General features: G+C 42.8%; 1 protein-coding gene and 1 long non-coding RNA gene across 11 annotated transcripts in view; one reads left to right on the top strand and one right to left on the bottom strand.

The window, feature by feature from the left end:
- The window catches only part of ABLIM1 (actin binding LIM protein 1), a 254,075-nt gene that overhangs the window by 150,696 nt on the left and 86,328 nt on the right, over positions 1–17,051 (bottom strand). Inside the window, exons 1-2 of one of the 10 annotated variants that reach the window (XM_039871136.1) lie at positions 2,091–2,435; positions 820–908 (exon numbers count right to left, since the gene is read on the bottom strand). The exons of 8 other annotated variants lie outside the window; for them this stretch is intronic. In XM_039871136.1, the coding sequence (XP_039727070.1) occupies positions 820–823 (4 nt within the window). In that variant the 5' untranslated portion in view covers positions 824–908; positions 2,091–2,435. Of the gene's footprint in view, positions 1–819; positions 909–2,090; positions 2,436–17,051 lie in introns of those variants that run through there. One more of the 10 variants, XM_039871134.1, reaches the window with a different exon arrangement.
- Positions 2,825–7,489, top strand: LOC120609065 (uncharacterized). The gene is made up of 2 exons (XR_005654644.1): positions 2,825–3,951; positions 4,971–7,489. It is a non-coding gene; the product is annotated as an uncharacterized LOC120609065 (long non-coding RNA).

The raw sequence follows: 17,051 nt of genomic DNA, 5'->3' as shown, positions 1-17,051 counted from the left end.
ACATGCTCCCCTGTGCCCTTCTCACTTTAAAAGCTATGATGAAATTCCTTTCTTTCCATGGCAGCTCTTGTGTACCTGCCAAAAAACCCTGCCTTCCTCTGCTGTTGGCTCAGGTCAGTGCAATCAGAGAGCTGGGAGGTAGCAGCATGGGCTGACACAGACTTCAAAATAAAAAAGGAACAGCCTTTAGCCAGTGGCTAAGGACTAAGATAACACTAGTATGTGACCTTTCAGTGGCCTATCCAAAGTGTTCCAGTTAGAAAGTGGCTACTGACTCGTAAAGCAAAAGTGAACCCAGGCAATCTGAGATTTAAGAAGTCTACGTGACTTAGAAATACAGTTGCTTTTCGGGGACTACTGATCTATAGTACACATGCCACATAGAGCAAGTCTGGGGCTTCCATGGCCCCACAGGAATGGAATTGAGAAATGGCGTTTGCAATCCCTCTCCCAATACTCATAAATTACTCATCTCGGGAAAACAAACTCAAACCCATTAGCAATAGAGATCAGGGCCAGGTTTTTCTAGTTAGGTAGGAGGTAAAAACGAAGATTTTTATTAAATGTCAACATCTGTATTTGTTACTCTGAGAGTTCCTAGAAGCCCCCCAAAAGAGAGGAAACATTATTAGAAGCACCTTTATTTATACCAAATAATGTCACTCAATTACCACTTACTCAGTGAAAGACCAAAGCGAAAGCAAGTGATCATTAAAGGTACACAGGAACAGGATGGGTAGAGCAGAACCATGCTCTCTCTCTTTGTCCTAAGGTGCAGCCTTAGCACTGTTAGCTGTCACGATCCTGTTTTTCACTCACCCATTAGTGTAATCAAACGAACTGCATTTCCGGCAACAAAGATCAATTTGCGTTCAGCATGTTCACCTCAAAGTTATTCCCTGTAGGCGCTTTAAGAGAAAGTAGATATAGATAAGCCATTGAAATGGTTCGAGTCAGCCCCCAAAGAGAAGACGTCTGTGTTTATGGAGAAAGTTATGTCTCACAGTAAGAAAATGTGGCAGAATAAACCCAAGGCTGGTCACTCACATTATAAAATCATGTGGTGAAGGTCCCTAAGACATATTATTAAGAGGATAAAAATCGAGTCTCAGAAAAATGATCATAGAATGATTCCATTTTTAAACCCCTATCTATCTATCATCTATCTATCTATCTACCTACCTACCTATCATCTAATTCCTGTCTAGAAAGATGCACACATTAACAGTCCTACCTCTAGAGAGAAGGGGGAATGGAGGTTGACAGGGTAGGGGTGAGGCGCTTTCACTCTCTATGCTCCTGTAACATTTAATCTCGTAAACATAAGATGTATTTACATATCGCTTGGATAATTAAAATCCAGCATTGCTGTGTCCTCTTGCCTCTCCTGGATAAACTAATGATGTAAACTATAATTCAATTCTGAAAGATTTCACTTACATTTCAGGACCACGCCCAGCGCACAAACACTTGCACCTGTGCACAGCACCCCACCCTCTCCCTTTTACGTGTTCCTTCAGAGGTGATTTGGCGCCGTCGACACCGCATCCTTTAACGAGATGTTTGGAGGAGTGATTGGGGATATAGCTGAAATGCTGGGTTATTAAAGCAGCACACCCGAAACCTTTAAAACAGCCGCTCCTCCTTTCAGCCAGTCTTAGCTAGGCTTGGGCATGTCCCCAAACAACACAAACCTGGTGGTAGGACCCTTTCATGACACATCTTAATTAATTGTTTAGTTGGGGTCGGGGTAAGTGAAGAAGAGACTGAAGGCTGGGATGGGGGCAGGTAGGCGAGTCTCAAACACAACCCCAAACTCAAAATGTAATAACAATCGAAAGAGACACACACACCCAGGAGCTCAGCTGTGCAAACACTCCAGGAATATGATGTGCTTTGGACGCAGAGGCTAAATTAAAGGTTCTTGATGAAGACGGGGTCCACGGAAACCCAGGCTTCACAAGACACAGATTCTCTCACCAAGAATATGTCTGCCCAGTTTCCATTGATCATCCCCCATTAGGTGGCCGAGCCCCGCAGCACCATTCCAAATTCTGCAACCATGCACGGTGATCGATATTTATAATTACCTTTCTCCTTCACCATGGCAACCGGGTCCTCTGGCGAGCGGCACGGAAGAAAAGAGGAATAAAGCCTAGGAGCGGGAGCGCGCCTGGGGAGGCAGATCCGCCCGGGCAGAGGCGGCGAGGGAAAAGCCCCGGCATCCACTCGCCAGGTCCCAGGCTTCTTTCTAAAATCCCGCCCCCAGCGCGCAGGGCCGAGCTCAGGTGCCCGCCCCGGCGATCGCCAGCGAGCTGCGCCGCGCCCTGCTCGGGGACTCTGCCCTTGGGCCGAAACCACTCGCTACAGCTGCTGCTGTAACAAATGCAAAATTCCACTGCCCTAATCTCTGGACACTGACACCACCTTGCATTCCTCGCGCGAGCCCCGGCAGAAACGCGCAGCGACACGCTCCCGGGGCCCCCGCCCCTCCCGGGGTCTGAGAAATGATTGCCAGAAGAGGGGGGGGGTCAGAAACAGTGAGGGGCTGTTTAATCAGTAAAACGAGTCAATTATTAGCTTATTAAGTTTCCTATTACTGCTGCTTTCATTCTTTCTACAGCTTGTTTCAGACAGACTGAATAAATAAAATTAGCCTTAGTAGAGACAGAATGCTCATGGATACTTCAGGTTCATTTGATTCAACTTTTAAGGTCCTGGAGACTCAACTAGAATGCAAATGATTAATAATAATAATAATAATGCCATTCGATTTGCCCTGCTGCTCCCTGCTCTGGTTTACCTGAATGGGGGCGGGGGCGGGAATGAGACAATGAGGGCCTGGGAAAGGGGAATCGTTTCAGGGTTCAATTACTTATCTAGGATCAAGTTCTGGATCAAAGTAAAATTCTGACTTATCCAGGTAGGCAGAATTCGGACTTCTGTCTTCTCTCTGCTTCATTAGAGTTTTCTAGACAAACCCCTTGGGTGTGTATATGTGAGGGAGGAACCCTAGCTACAAAGCGAGGGGTGAATGGTCACACCCGCACCCGGCACCGGCCTGAGCCTGACTGGACAGCAGTGGCTGCTGGCAAGGCTTTTGATTTCTGACCCGCGGGGTCACAGGTCACTCTCCTGGGAGCAGAGCACTTCCGGGGTCACAAAGACAGTCCCTGTCTCCCACACCCAGATCATTTGTTCTGTCCCCACCGCATGGCATATACATCCACCATGTGGGGGAGATGTGACGAGCAAGAGACAAAAAGACAGACGTATTGCCGCTCCGGAGCGCAGCAGATGGCCAACACTGTCTTTCTCAACCAGAATGCACAGCCAGTATTAGCCTGTATTTACTGCAAATATTGTGCCGTGTTGGGTCTAAGGGAGCCAGGGTAATAGAAAGGAATGAAGTCAATCCACCTGCCTCATCTTTGACTAGAGGTTGTTTATAGCTGAAATTGCGTTTGTGGGACTGAGCCAGGCCTTTATTGCTGGTTTTCTGATGGGTAACAGTAGCAGTTCTCAAGCAGCTGTGACATTCCGACATCTGTGACTCAGGGCTTTGCTATTAATAGCCTGGGTGTCTCAGCCTGTGAGCAAGGGCTAAGTCCCCGCCAACCCCTGAGTCGTCTTTTCTATGACACACACTTCACCCACACAACTCCCTGCCTCCACTGCAGCATGGTAGGGTGGCGTTCTTCCCAAGTCAGAGGCCAGCTGGGGGATAAACACTGAGGAACCTTTAAGCAGCTTCTCTACCCTCCATTCACAACTATGAGCCAAGCACGAGAGCAACACAACCTCCAATCCAGAGGGATGGGCAGGGTTGACTATGGAGATGAGCCCTTTACGTTCCCAAATTTTCATGGCCTCCGAGACCTTAAGGAGATGCTGACGAGCAGAAATCAACCTCGGAGAGCTGGAGTTGGTTTGGTGCTGTGAGCCTAGCAGGTGAATTTATTTTATTATATTTTTGCTGCATAAATTGATGAGCATCTCACTTAGGCACTCCTCTCCAAGGCATTTCTGTTACTCAGCTCAAAGCTAAGGGCGCAGCGCTTCCTCCCTCCTGCCCCTCCCCCTCTGTCCCTCATGGAATGTGATGGTAAAACTCCATTGGTTTTCTAGTCCCAAACCGATCACACATAAGTGTTCCAGATACTATGAATGCAATTAGTTCAATTTCTCTTTTACACAGGATGACAATTTTTCGTCCTGAAATTTATTAACTAAACTGGTTCCCTATTACAGTTCTGAACCTACCTGTATACCTTTGTGGATAAATTCCCAGAAACCCTGGTTTCAAAAGCTCTCTGGCAGCGCTGGAGACTAAGCTAGCAGAGGAACAGCTGGTGCCTATTCATTTTCAGAGAGGCCTTTTCTAAAGGAAAATACTACATAGTGGTTCAGAGAGACTGTCCCCCCTCCTGTGTTTTCCGTGGAAAGAATTTTCCTGTACCACAGTCAAAGTGAATGAGTCACTGGCATTTAGTTGCTAAATAACAGTCATCTGGTTAAAGTCCCCCCCAACAATCAGACCTGCTACTTTAGGATAAAAGCGGCCACTCTGCACTTTTAAGATAACTGAAGAGGGCATTACTAAAGTTATTTTCGGAATGTGGGAGAGCGAAACTAAATTGTTTTCCTCTCCTTGCCTGGGGCCCAATAGTTCAGAGATTTCAGAAGCAAAGCATAGATATTTTCTACTTTATGGTTAAAGCTACAAGAAGTACAGCAAAATAAATCAAGAAAACAATGAAAAATTTACAGTTCATAAGAAAACAGTGAAAAATTTACAGTTCATACAGGACATTTTATTCTTATTTCTAGGGATGATTTCCAAAGAACTTAATCTCAATCTCATTCCACTCAGATGAGGCAAGACTTCATAACACAGACACCGACTCATGATTTTATTTGTAGTGTCATTTCCCAAACTGACTTGCAGCCTTCTTTTCATTTACCCACAGAATGAAGCCCACAGTTGTCTGCAAGTGACCAAAGGACAGAAACCATTTTGTTGGAGAGAAAAGCTTGGTTAGCATACAACCACTCTTGGCAAAACTTCAAGAGCACATCATTTCAATAGAAGCCGTGCCAATGAGGAGGGAAATGTTACAACCTGAACACAAGCAACCTGACAGAATCCACTTCCTCATGGCTCTCTGTCTTCAACAGAGCCAAAAACTGCCTACTGCTTGTGCACCTGTAGGACAGGAGGTTCTGGACCCAAGGTTTACAGGTAACCCACCTCCCTCCGTGCCATTGGCAAAAGAGCACTCCGTATCCTTTCTAGCAGAATTCAGCTGAAAGAAAACTCAAGAATGAGTTCCTTATTTGCTTTCTATTTAATGTTTACATCTGTCAACCTCACTGTGACATTTATGGAGCATCTACTGCATGCCAAGTACTGGGATGGCAGTACGAGAACAAGAGAGAAAACGCTGCTCTGGAGTTAACATCTCATGGAGGAGATGCATATGCACGAATATTCTCAAGGAAATTAGGGAGGTGCTAGGACAGAAGAAGGGTGCGCAGGGTTCAGGGCAGGGCTGAGCCCAACGGGGAGCCAGGACGGACTTCCAGGAGGAGAGAGAAGGCAGGTAAGGGCTGCCAAGTTAAGACACGGGAAAAGATCATTCCACGTGGAGGTTGTGGGGTAAGAAGGTACCACGTAGTTCATTGTTCATGGGATACAGGGAGATGCTCAAGCTAAGGCCAAGATGGTTGGTCACGGAGGGTGGACTTTAGAAGTGACGTGGTTAGAGTCTCAAACTTGAGCTACCGATTTCATTCCAAGTTAAGAGCAAAAGACTTTGGCTGCGTTTCCAAGTCCACCACGATCTGTTTCCAACCATACTGCCTCCTTCCTCCAAACTGGGTTGTGCTATGTGTACATGCCCAGTTTTTAGCAGACTGCTGGACATGTAATAGATGCCCAAGGAGTGTTTAAGCTTATTACTTTATCTAAATATTTCCCTGATCAATAGAATAACATGACAGCCATGCACATCTCATACGGAGCAATTTAGGTAGCACAGACCAATTGATTTATTTTTCTGTAGCAGTGGCTTCATGTCCACAACTAGGCTGTGAGCCCCAGGAAGCAAGGAGGGTTTCATGCTTTTCTAGACTCCCAAGAGTATAGTCTGCAGACTCCACGGACAGAAATACTGAGGGTGCTTTAAAGGCAGACACCTGGTCCCCACCCAAGGTCTGATGCCTCAGATTCCCTGGCAATGAAGCCTGAGCTGCATCCAGCTCCTCATGTGACTAAGGACCACTGGCCTAGCACACTGGCCGGCATAACAGGAGGTGGATGAACATGAGATTTACAAACAGAGCTATACACCATTCTACCACTTCTAAAAAATACAACACCCATTCTTTCGGCTGGCCAAAATAACAATCATCCTGACATTCACTGCAATCTTAATGAGAATTTATTGGAAGTGATGGTTTTAAAGTTTTCTACAGTTGGAGACAAATTCCTAAATGTCTGAGCCCTCTTGATCCTACTAAGTCTCTTGTCTTCAACTGAGAATTCTTAGGATTTTTTCCATATGAATCTCAAAGAATCAACGTTCAGCCAAGTTCTTTTCTAAGAGTTCTTAGAGCGGAATTATTTACATTTGTATCCAAAACTTCCCCATGGTCCTTCTCAGAAGACACTTCTGAGTTTGGACCTAAGTAACAGATCGCAGCTTGAGAAAATGACAAAAATTACTAAAGTGTATTTAACGTTCCCTATAAATAATCCACTAAGGATGGAAATATAGAGTGAGTATAAAACAGGCCACTTTTCTTCAAGTGTGCTGGAATCTATTACCAGATTTCAAAGGATCTTTTGATAGTAAAGAGAGTTTCACAGATTTTAGCTTAATTTCAGGTACGTGAGAAGTTCACAAGGAATACAGAAATAGCTCCAAATTATTTGGGAAAAGGCCATTTTTTTCTACAGTTTACTATTAGCTTTATCCCTTTCCTTAATATTTTCTAAGAAGAAACACAGCGATTAGAATAGAAAATGGTCACTTTCTATCACCTAGAACTGCAGTGCCTTCTCTAGCAACACACCCATCTTCCTGGCACTTAAATACCACCAGTGCTCTGAACCGTCCAGCTAAGGATGAGCCCAAAAGGCCAAGATTATGATGCTACTCACCTACCTTAAGGAGTCCAAGAACTAATGAAGGATAAGGTATCAAGAAAGAAGATACTGCAATGATGGATTCGCATGACTATTTTTGCAAGAGATTGTGAACATTTGGAGAGAAGGGACCACTTGTGAATATATGTGAATATCCGTATTCACAGGGTGACAGGCACAAAGTAGGAATGCAACAGTTGATGAGTACTAAGGAATAAATGTCACTAGCTGACCATTGAGAGTCAAAACACTAGACAGGCATTCATTCTTGTAGTCAAATAGACCGTTTTAAAAATCTGACTAAAACAAATTAAAAGTAAATTCAGTCTCATATAAAAATCGATTTAATCATTGCTTTAAAGTATATTCCAGGATGCAAACCAATGACGTGCTGTGGAGAGAAAGCAAGCTGGAATAAAACTTCATCGAGGGGTGATTTTTACGAAGTCCCCTTAATAACTAACTCTCGCCACCACTTTTGTCACCATTGTCGTCTCTTTATATTTATCACCTCATTTAGCCCTCACAACAACTAGATGAGGTAATAATATTATACTTTACACATGAGGAAAGCGTTAGGCTTGTTAAAATAGAAAAGCCACAGGACGTCCTTTTGCCTCGTTGGGCCTTCTCTTCTACAGAGGTTATGAAAGATCCTCTCCTTCTCTTTCTACACTCCTTCACCCCCTCCCCTCACTCCCACACACACACTTTTTGAGTTAAGATGCACCTGAAGGACACTGACTTCTTTGGCATTTCCAAAGGACCTGGCATAATGGAAATGTTGCGTTTTGCCTTGTCTGTGTAAAACAATCTTCTCTCCTGATACCTTATCCTTTGTTAGTTCTTGGACTTCTTATGGTAGCACCTGCCAGGTTAACAACATCATAACCTTGGCCTGTTGGACTCATCCTTGGCTGGGCAGGAGAAGATGGTGTCCCCAAGCCCACATATCAAGTCTTTAAGATGCAAGCCCAATCATCCACTGTGAGTAATCATTCTCAAGGAGTACTCCTCCCGTGGTTTACATAGAGACAGATGAAATTTGGGAGTTGGGGGGGTGGGTAGTGGGGAGAGAGGGAGGGAAGTCACAGCATTTCTGCAAGGTTTCCAAATCCTACATTTGCTCTCCTCACTTAGCCTTACAGCTCTGGTTATGCCCTGGCACACTCCCAGAAAATAACCTCCCTCTCATTCTCTTAGGACATTTCGGCCCTCGTCTGAGGGACAGGCCAAAATAAGCATGCAAAGCACATAGCCGTTACTGCATTTGCTTCTACAGGAAGGTGTCTTTGTCACCCAACACATGTCTCAGTGACTTACCCCAGTTCTTAGTACAAAGAGAAAAGGGATCATGCAACTGATAACTCTGGTTTGTGAAAAACTATAACTTGCATGAAAAAAAATTGGCATTAAATTTAGTGCACATGTAAGATGAAAACTAAAGTCTTCCGGCGGACTTGTCCAAGGTTGCACAATTACTTAAAAAATGGGTCCAAAGCCTGGTGTCTTACCTCCTACCTAGTGATTATTTCATTATGCCACACCGACCTCACAGACAGCCTGGTCAAAACACTGAATGTTTGAATTCCAGCTCCACCACACCCCGAGGGACCTTGGGCAGATTATTTTCTCTCTCTGGGTTTCGGCAGGCTCATCTGTGAATGGTAATGACATGCTCCACTTGTGAGGCTGTGGTGAGGATGGGGCTGGCTTCACGGGTGTGTGACCTGCACAGCTGCAAAGGGCCCTGTGCTCAGAAGGGCCCTCCATTTGATTTGATGCTTTGCCGTTGCCATATTGAAATGTGTAATAATTTTATCTTTGAACTTGTGTTTTGTAAGTGAAGTCCAATGGGACAATGGGGTCTGAGCAGACAAGATAGTGCGGTGTGTGTGTTTGCTATTCTTGCTACCCCATTTGCATGTAGTGTTTGCACATGAGCAAAGAATTCCAGTGGAATGATGGCTGGGAACTCAGGGAGACTCAAAATGAATACAAGGTAAGTGTTTTACATCTATGATTGAGTAAACAGGGATGAGGAGAGGTCAGTTTCCATTCAAGCCAGAATGTTTGCTTCAAATGCGCAAAGAATGCAGAGGTGTTTTAGGAAACACAAACAACCAAGAAAGCCTATCACGTCTTTTCCTACCCATGGTTTACGTCCTCTATGACCCAGCCACTTAAATTGCAAATAATGACGCAGAAGGAAAGGAAAAGACAGAGCAAGCCACTTCTTCCTTTCCTTACTCATCAGTAAGCCAAAGGCAGAATGTTGGTAGAATGTGTAGAAATAAGACAGTTGAGTTAGCCTTCCCACTCTTCTTGAAAGAATGAAGTTCATAGGTATCTACGATCTATAAAATATAAACGGTGTGATTTCAGTGATTCTACATGTATTAAATACTCTTATATTTTCATTTAATATGGGCCCTGCACAGTATAAACGTGCGAGGTAAAGTTTGTGTTAATAATTTTGAATTTTACTTTTTTTAGAACAACATTAAATAGCAACTAAAAACGAAATGACAAGGCGAGAAAAAGTTTGTGGAATAAAGAAAAAGCTTTACTTTTTAGTACCTTTAATGGCAATTTATTCCTGCACTTTGAACAAGGTGCCCTCCCATTCTCCTTTTGCATCAGGCCCTGTAAATTATGTACCAGGTGCTGGGTGAGCATGAGAGATTCTCTAAACGAAATGAAAGTACCTGGCACAGTGGCTGACATCGAGAAGAAGCGCAAGGAAGGGTACTAATGACTGTTACTATTTAGTTTCTCACTGCTTCATCAATTGACAACAACATAAGATAGAAGGTGATCAATCCTACGGAGAAAAATCAAAGCTGGAGAATAGAGAGTTTTGAGGGGATGAGTGTGGTTTTAAGTGAGTGGCCGAGGCAGGCCTCTTTGAGAAAGTGCCATTTGAGTAACTCTGAAAGAGATGGGAGAATACGCCATATGGATCTGAGGAAACAGGATCCGAGGCAGACTGAACAACAAGAGCCAAGATCCTGAGGGGAGAGCTCACCTGGTGTGTTCAGGAAGAAGCCAGTGAGGCTGGAAGCAGGTGAGAGCAGGAGTGAAGTCAGGGAGGTGAAAGAGTTAGGGCCCTGTGGGTCATGGCAGGAACTCTGGCTTTTACCGTGAGGGAGGTGAGAAGTCGCAGAGAAAGTCACCTGATCTGTTATTTCCACAGGATCCTTTGGGCTTCTGTGCGGTGAACTTGAATGAAGGGGAGCGGGCACAGATGGAGGGATGTTAGTGCACGAAATTAAAAAGAGGTCAAGGGTGAGATGATGATACAACAAAATGAGATGATGATTACGGAAATAAGAAATAAAAACCGAGGACCAAGAGAGTATCGGTAGCAGTAAACGAAAGGTGATTAGATACTGATAAAATATCTAATCCCGAGCATAGAACACTGTTTGAGATAACCTCAATGAATGCGAAAGAGCCGAAAACAATGAAAGAAAACCAACAGATGTGCAAAAAACGGAAGACTTCAAAAAAACTTACGTCCTCGAAGTAGAGTAGCTAAGGAACAGAAGAGGTCATCAAAGATCTAATACGTGAGAATTTCCTTTTAATGAAGACAGGTTTGAACTTGCAGATTTAAAGAGATAGATATAATATCTTGGCAAAATTTGATACAGAACGCTAACTCCAAGTCCTAGTCAAGGCTTCTGGATTTCAAAGGATATCATCCTCTGAATACTGAGACAGAAGAAACCCAGCACCCACAAAAAGAGAAAAACTCAGGCTAACCTCAGACTTCTCAAAAGCAGTGTTGATACACAGAACACAGTGGAGCAAGACCTGGAAGTCTCGTGGGAATGAAAGTGTGTATAAGAACTTTACATTCAGCCAAAATATTGTTCAGACATAAAGGCAATGGCAAACCACCACAAACACAAAGGCACTCCAGAAATACAACACCGCAAACCCTTCTTAGGAAAACATCTTGACAACAACATGTAGCCAATGAAGAGATGAGTTAAAATAAGCCCAGGAATACAAATATTGTAGTAAAGGACTAGCAGTAAGCAGTGAATTCTATTAAATATGAAACAGATACCCTAATTACTGCAATATGGTTCTAGAAGAAAATGGCAATATTTGAAACAAAAAAAGCAAAGAACAATAAGAAAACAACAAGATACCAACAAAAACCAGGAGGTGAGTAAGAGAGAAGTCCTAGAGTGACACTCTCCCTGTTTTCACAGCGGGAAGAAAGTTATTTGCGCCAGATTGTCCAGGATTTTTGCTCTAAGCATCTCACAGAGTCTCAAATTATATCACCCAACTGCTTCATCTTTGCTTAGCGATTATGCTGTTTGCATACTTCAACTCCTGTTTCTTGAACTTGGAAAGGCAAAGGGTATCACAAGGCAAATATATCTTTGTACTGATTATATCCAGATTCTTGGTGCAAGCACCAGAATTGTTGCTTATTTATTTAGATCTAGGATTTCCATAGCATCTTTGTTTCAGAAAGGTTGCTAAATGAAAAAAGAAAAAAAAAAAGATGATATACTGGTACTAAGGATAGTTCGTTACAGATGGTTTTATTTTTCTTTGTAGTTATTTAGCATACACATTCATGAAAATGTCATGGCATTCCCCATGACAAAATTTTCATTTATCAACATAGGGTCTTGCCCAGGTATAATGGCATGCCTTGGGGGTGCTTTGGCCCCTCCATTCTTCTGTCCCCATTCTCCCCCTCTTTTGAGTAGGCATTGGGCCATATGACTTCTCACTTTGGCCATGGCTGACTAAATTGTTAGTAGACACTGAGGGAGAGGATGAGAACCCATATAGCAGAGGGTTGAACACTTAAAATTTATATCCTGTCTTGAAAAAGATGGCCTGGGCCAATGAGAATTTTATTCCTGGGAATCTGAACCAAAAGACTTACAGAAATGTCCAGCCAGTGGCAGGTATTTGTAGTAAAAGATCAAGAAAGACTAGGCCGGGGGCAGGCTTCGCAGAGACATGTGGATGCTAAAATTCCGAGGGGTAGTGTGTCAGGGGAAGCCAGCTGGGAGGAAGGAGAATGGACCACTCCCCAAAAGTGAACCGATGGGCCTGCAGCGGCCTGGAATTCTATGCTTCCTGAGGCCTGGATGTTCAGCATTTCTTGCGTTTCTATGAGACCTCTCTGTTCTTACACATATATGTTCCTCCCTCATTTGATTGCTCGTCTCCTTGGCATTCACCTCTACAAGTCAAGCCTGGCAACTAGAAATATCACGATGGCAGATGGGGAGGCAGTCGAGAAATACCCAAGCTTCCTCGTCCCTTGGCTAAAATATCCCTGAGGCATATTCTACACTATCTCCCAGAGCTCCCAATCACTTGAGTTTTGGCTGCCCACACTGGCAACTAGTTTGATAGTTCACCTTTTATTAACTTCACTTCACTATCAGTGTTTCTTAGGATCACCTTCCAAATAAATCTTTGAGTTGGGCAGGGTCTGTTTTGGGGCAGAGTTCAACACAGAATCTCAATTGTCCATATTTTTATGGTTAAAAAAAAAGAAAAATTTGTCTCGATCCACTGACCACTTTCGACTAGTCCTCTACTTCGGATTACAAAGGTAGATTCAAAAGAGAATACTCTGAAGAGACCAAACATGCTCATCAGACAGAATATATTATTTTTTTCTCAAGAGAGTCAATAATTAATTGGATCATTTTATTGTACAAACACAATGGAATTTGTATGCACACACACTGTGCTAAAGTGCTTCTGCCTTTAAAATATTTAAATGAGCCTACTTGGATTAATTCTGGTCACGGGGGTCAGAACTAACTGCCACAGAGACGAATATGCCCCCAAAAGCCTGCGGTTATGTTTTAGGGGGAAGGCTCCGTAGAAATTTATCAGGCTCCGTAGAAATATGTCATTTTATAATAATATTCTATTGTATTTATATATATACATAGGCTCTCTTTTTAGTAAATTGTAAATAGCTACACATTGCTACAATTCAACCAAAGATTGTGCTAGTACTATACACCATATGCCAAGCTGGCTATATTTTTGTAAGAGGTATAGAGGGTGGTTTTTTTTCCTTCCTCCCTTGTCACCATTCCCCAGCAAGATGGAAAATACTCTGCATATGTATTGGATTTGTTGGGGTTTGGGAAAATTAGAGGGAAGACAGGAAGGGAAATATTTAGAACTTAAAATTCTTCTTGGTTTTGCATCTGAATTACACAATATGTTTTTCCCTTCCTGAAAAAAAAATATACTAACAGTGCTGAACATTTACCAATTACTTCAGTGGCTATTAAAGTTGCCCACAGAAAAAAAAAACAACAGCTAAACCACTAAAACAGCATTAAGCCATAGCATCACACAACTGAAGGCAAAGTGGGCAAAAATCAAGGACAAATGAAGAGACATAAATTACTGCTGACTCATTAATTATAGCTAGCAAATATTTACTGAGCATCCACAATACATTAAACTTCACCTCAGGGCAGACAGTGGTACACATCAAAGATGCCTAGCTTAAGCCTTCAGTCAGTATACATTCTAATAGGGCAAATAGCACAAGTACCCAAAGGACTCTAAAAAGAGGTAGAAAGGGACTAGGATCAGAAATACCGAGAAAATGCTATAAAAAGGTTTAAAGGCAGGAGTGCTTGCCGCTCAGCAAAAGAGGTAGAGAAAAGCTTCAAATAGAATGTGGTTCTCCTCAAATACAGAAAGAGTTCAGAAAGTTGGTTGGGTTCAACATCTTTTCGCCAGTTGCTACAGACAGAAAATGAACTAGCTCACCCCGGGTATTCAGATGAAGAAGCCGATCAAGAAATGTGTTGGATGTAGTTGCTTGTATCCTTTTTTAAATGCTTAAAATAGACCAATTGAACCATGATCTATGCTAGATCAAGTTCATTTGAAGTATTACTAAACATAGCAACATCACATAGGATTTCCAACAATGATAACGGTGGAGAGATTGAAACCTCAATGATTTGGCAGTTATTTATCAAGTAGCCAGTACCCCTGCAGGAGTGCTGGCTACCAAATGTCTGTGCTCTTCAAGGACAAGCCTGGCCTGAGGAAAAGATAACAGATGAACATATCCAGCTACATACTGGAATCACATGACAGCACTTCAGGGAAAAGAGTGATATGAAATAGACCTGGGGATTTGTCCTACAAGGAAAGCAAATGTTAAATACCCCAGAATATTCTAGTGATGTCAAAAATGACCTTAAAAAATGATCCGAGCCATGATGGATAGCAAAGGAGAAAGCCGGGTGCTGGCAGTGACCCCAACTATTTGACCTTTCTTCCCCAGCCCATCTTTATCCCATGGAGACCCATTATATGTCATGAAAATTCTCCCTCTCCACTGGGCCACATACAGACCTTTGCGAGAGAGATTTTTCTGGGCACTGTGAGTCCGAACACCTCTGAAGTTCTCTGATTCATTTCAGTTGCTGTCTATGGCTACCGAACATGGGTGAGAAAAGATATCTAAACAGCAACCAAACACAACTGAGGGCCTATAGTGAGGCACCGGCATCACAGACCATCTAGAGTTGTGACATATTTAAATTTGAAGGCCCCATGAATTCTGATTCTCAGAAGGGTTTCTCTAATGCATTCTGGGTGCAGAGCCTTCTGAAGTTTGAGAAAAATCATTGCTCTCTTGGCTACCTCTACGTCTTAATGAACAGCACGCAGACTGCACTACCTTCCTGCTAGAAGCCTTCATCTTGCATCGTAGGGTCATTCCAGACTCATGGCTGATTCACCAGGTTAACAGGAGTCTAGAATCATAAGCACTGGCTCATACCACAGAATCATGAGGATCAACTGATGCTAAATCAGAGGTTTCTGTGAAGGTAAGCCACTCTTAGTAAGAATCAAAATTTTTAAAAGCCAGGATATAAGAATGATGCCAAACAATAAACTTAGACTGCTTGACTCTCTGACTTTAAGTAAGATTAGTTTTTAGGTACATATTATTAAACTAATGGGCTATTTCAGCACAGTTGGTTACTTAAGGAAGTAAATTAGATGGGAAAATTTCCTGTGAAAATAGTTACTTGTCCACATTCCTGGGCCTAAAGAATAAATAAATAAAAACAAAGAAACAAAACAAAACAAGGCTGGACCAGCCAGAGTCAGGAAGTGGAACTAAGTAAAAAAAAAAAAAAAATGTTTTACTTCTATTTTTCCTTTCTACTCTCATATTATTGGGCTATTTTCCCTTTACTCACTTTTTGGATAAATCTTATTTACTGTCCAGCTCAAATCCCATTTTCTGTTTCCCTAGCTACACCAAGCCCAAGTTATCTTTCCTTCCTTTGAAAAATAATATTTATTACCTAACCATTTATTTAGCTTCTCACACATCTGGGGTAGGGAGGAGAAGAGGAAAAGGTAGAAATATTTATCGAGAACCTACTAAATGCTAGTATATTTTCTTTCATAATTTCTTCTTGTCTTCATAATATTACTGCAATGTAGGTAGTATTATCCACATTTTACATTGATAAAACTAAAGCTCAGAGGTATAAAATAACATATTCAGGTCACACAACTAAAAAGAGTGGTGCTGGATTTTGAACTTGGCAGGGTAGTCTGACCCCACAAGCCCTGAATTCATGGCCACTATACCACACTGCTTCTCCAAGCCTCAGCCACTTGAAGGCAGGGAGATACTTTTATGTCCATTGCATTCTAACATAGTGACTTGAGTTCTGCAAACATTCATTCATTCATTTACTCGCACACTTACAGCCTATGTCTGTGCCAGGTACTATAATGAAACAGAAATATGAATGTGCCCCCCCGCCCGTACCCTCAGAGAGGTACTCACAGTGCACTGAAAGAGAGAGGCTTAGAAATAGGTGGTCTAACAGTGATACGCATAGGATGCTGTGGAAGCACAGAGGAAGGTGAGGCAGGAGGTAAGACGAGCCTGCCCAGAGGAGGAAAAGCTTACGGTGAACCCTGTCAGAGAGTCAGAGGAACCCAGAGGGGTATGCCAGACAGCAGAACGGCACATCCAGCGGTAAGTCCAAGGTGAAAGGTTCCTTCAAACATCTGCGACAAAGAAGTCTGGAGTGGTGCTTGGGGTTAATGGTAGGACATGGCAGAAGGTCAAGGGCTTAAAACTATGATTCTGGGAAATCATAATCAAACTGCCTAATGTTTAATTAACCACACAGCTGAAATCTCAAATCTCTCTCCTCTGTCCTTCTAAGACTTAGAAGAAACTGTCCGCCACCTACCGTTTCCATCCTCAGTAGAATAAAAGTCAAAGTGAGTCTGCTGTTTTGAGGGAAGCACAATAAATCAACAAATGGGATGTGGCCGTGGTGGCCGGCGTGCTTCAGGAACTGAAGCCACAAGGAACGCATCTCCCTGCAAGCACCGGAGTCCTGTTACTACTTTGTGTTCTGAACAGCCACCAGGCTAAGCCATTAGTCAGAGAAGCAGGGCTGCAGGGGGAACCAGGCACTCCTCCTTGCCATGTCTCCAAGGATACATTTTTTGTTCATGGCCAGGTCAAACACTTCTTTCAAATGTAAGAGAATGTCTTCACCGTTGAGCCTGAGCTTTACAAAGGATTAAAAACGTTTTCTCAACACAGTATCTCAATACCACCAGGATGATAGGATAGAAAAGCTTCGTAGAATCTTGAAGAATATGCTCCTCAAATTGTGGACAACGAAGTCCTTTTTGGTCTTTAGCCCACAGTGCCCAAGACCCTCCTACCCCTTTGATATACACGTCTGATCTAAAGGGCTGGGATCAATGACCGTGAATGGTATTAAAAGGGACACGAAAAGAAAAGTTATAGAATCATAGTGTTATATGTTGTAAACATACAACAAACAGGGTGATATCACTTCAAGAAACAACAATG

The sequence above is a fragment of the Pteropus medius genome, unplaced genomic scaffold (assembly GCF_902729225.1).
Source record: "Pteropus medius unplaced genomic scaffold, Ma_sr-lr_union100, whole genome shotgun sequence".
Taxonomy (NCBI): Eukaryota; Metazoa; Chordata; class Mammalia; order Chiroptera; family Pteropodidae; genus Pteropus; species Pteropus medius.
The sequence above is the reverse complement of the archived record's forward strand: the minus strand, read 5'-3'. Positions and strand labels throughout refer to the sequence as shown.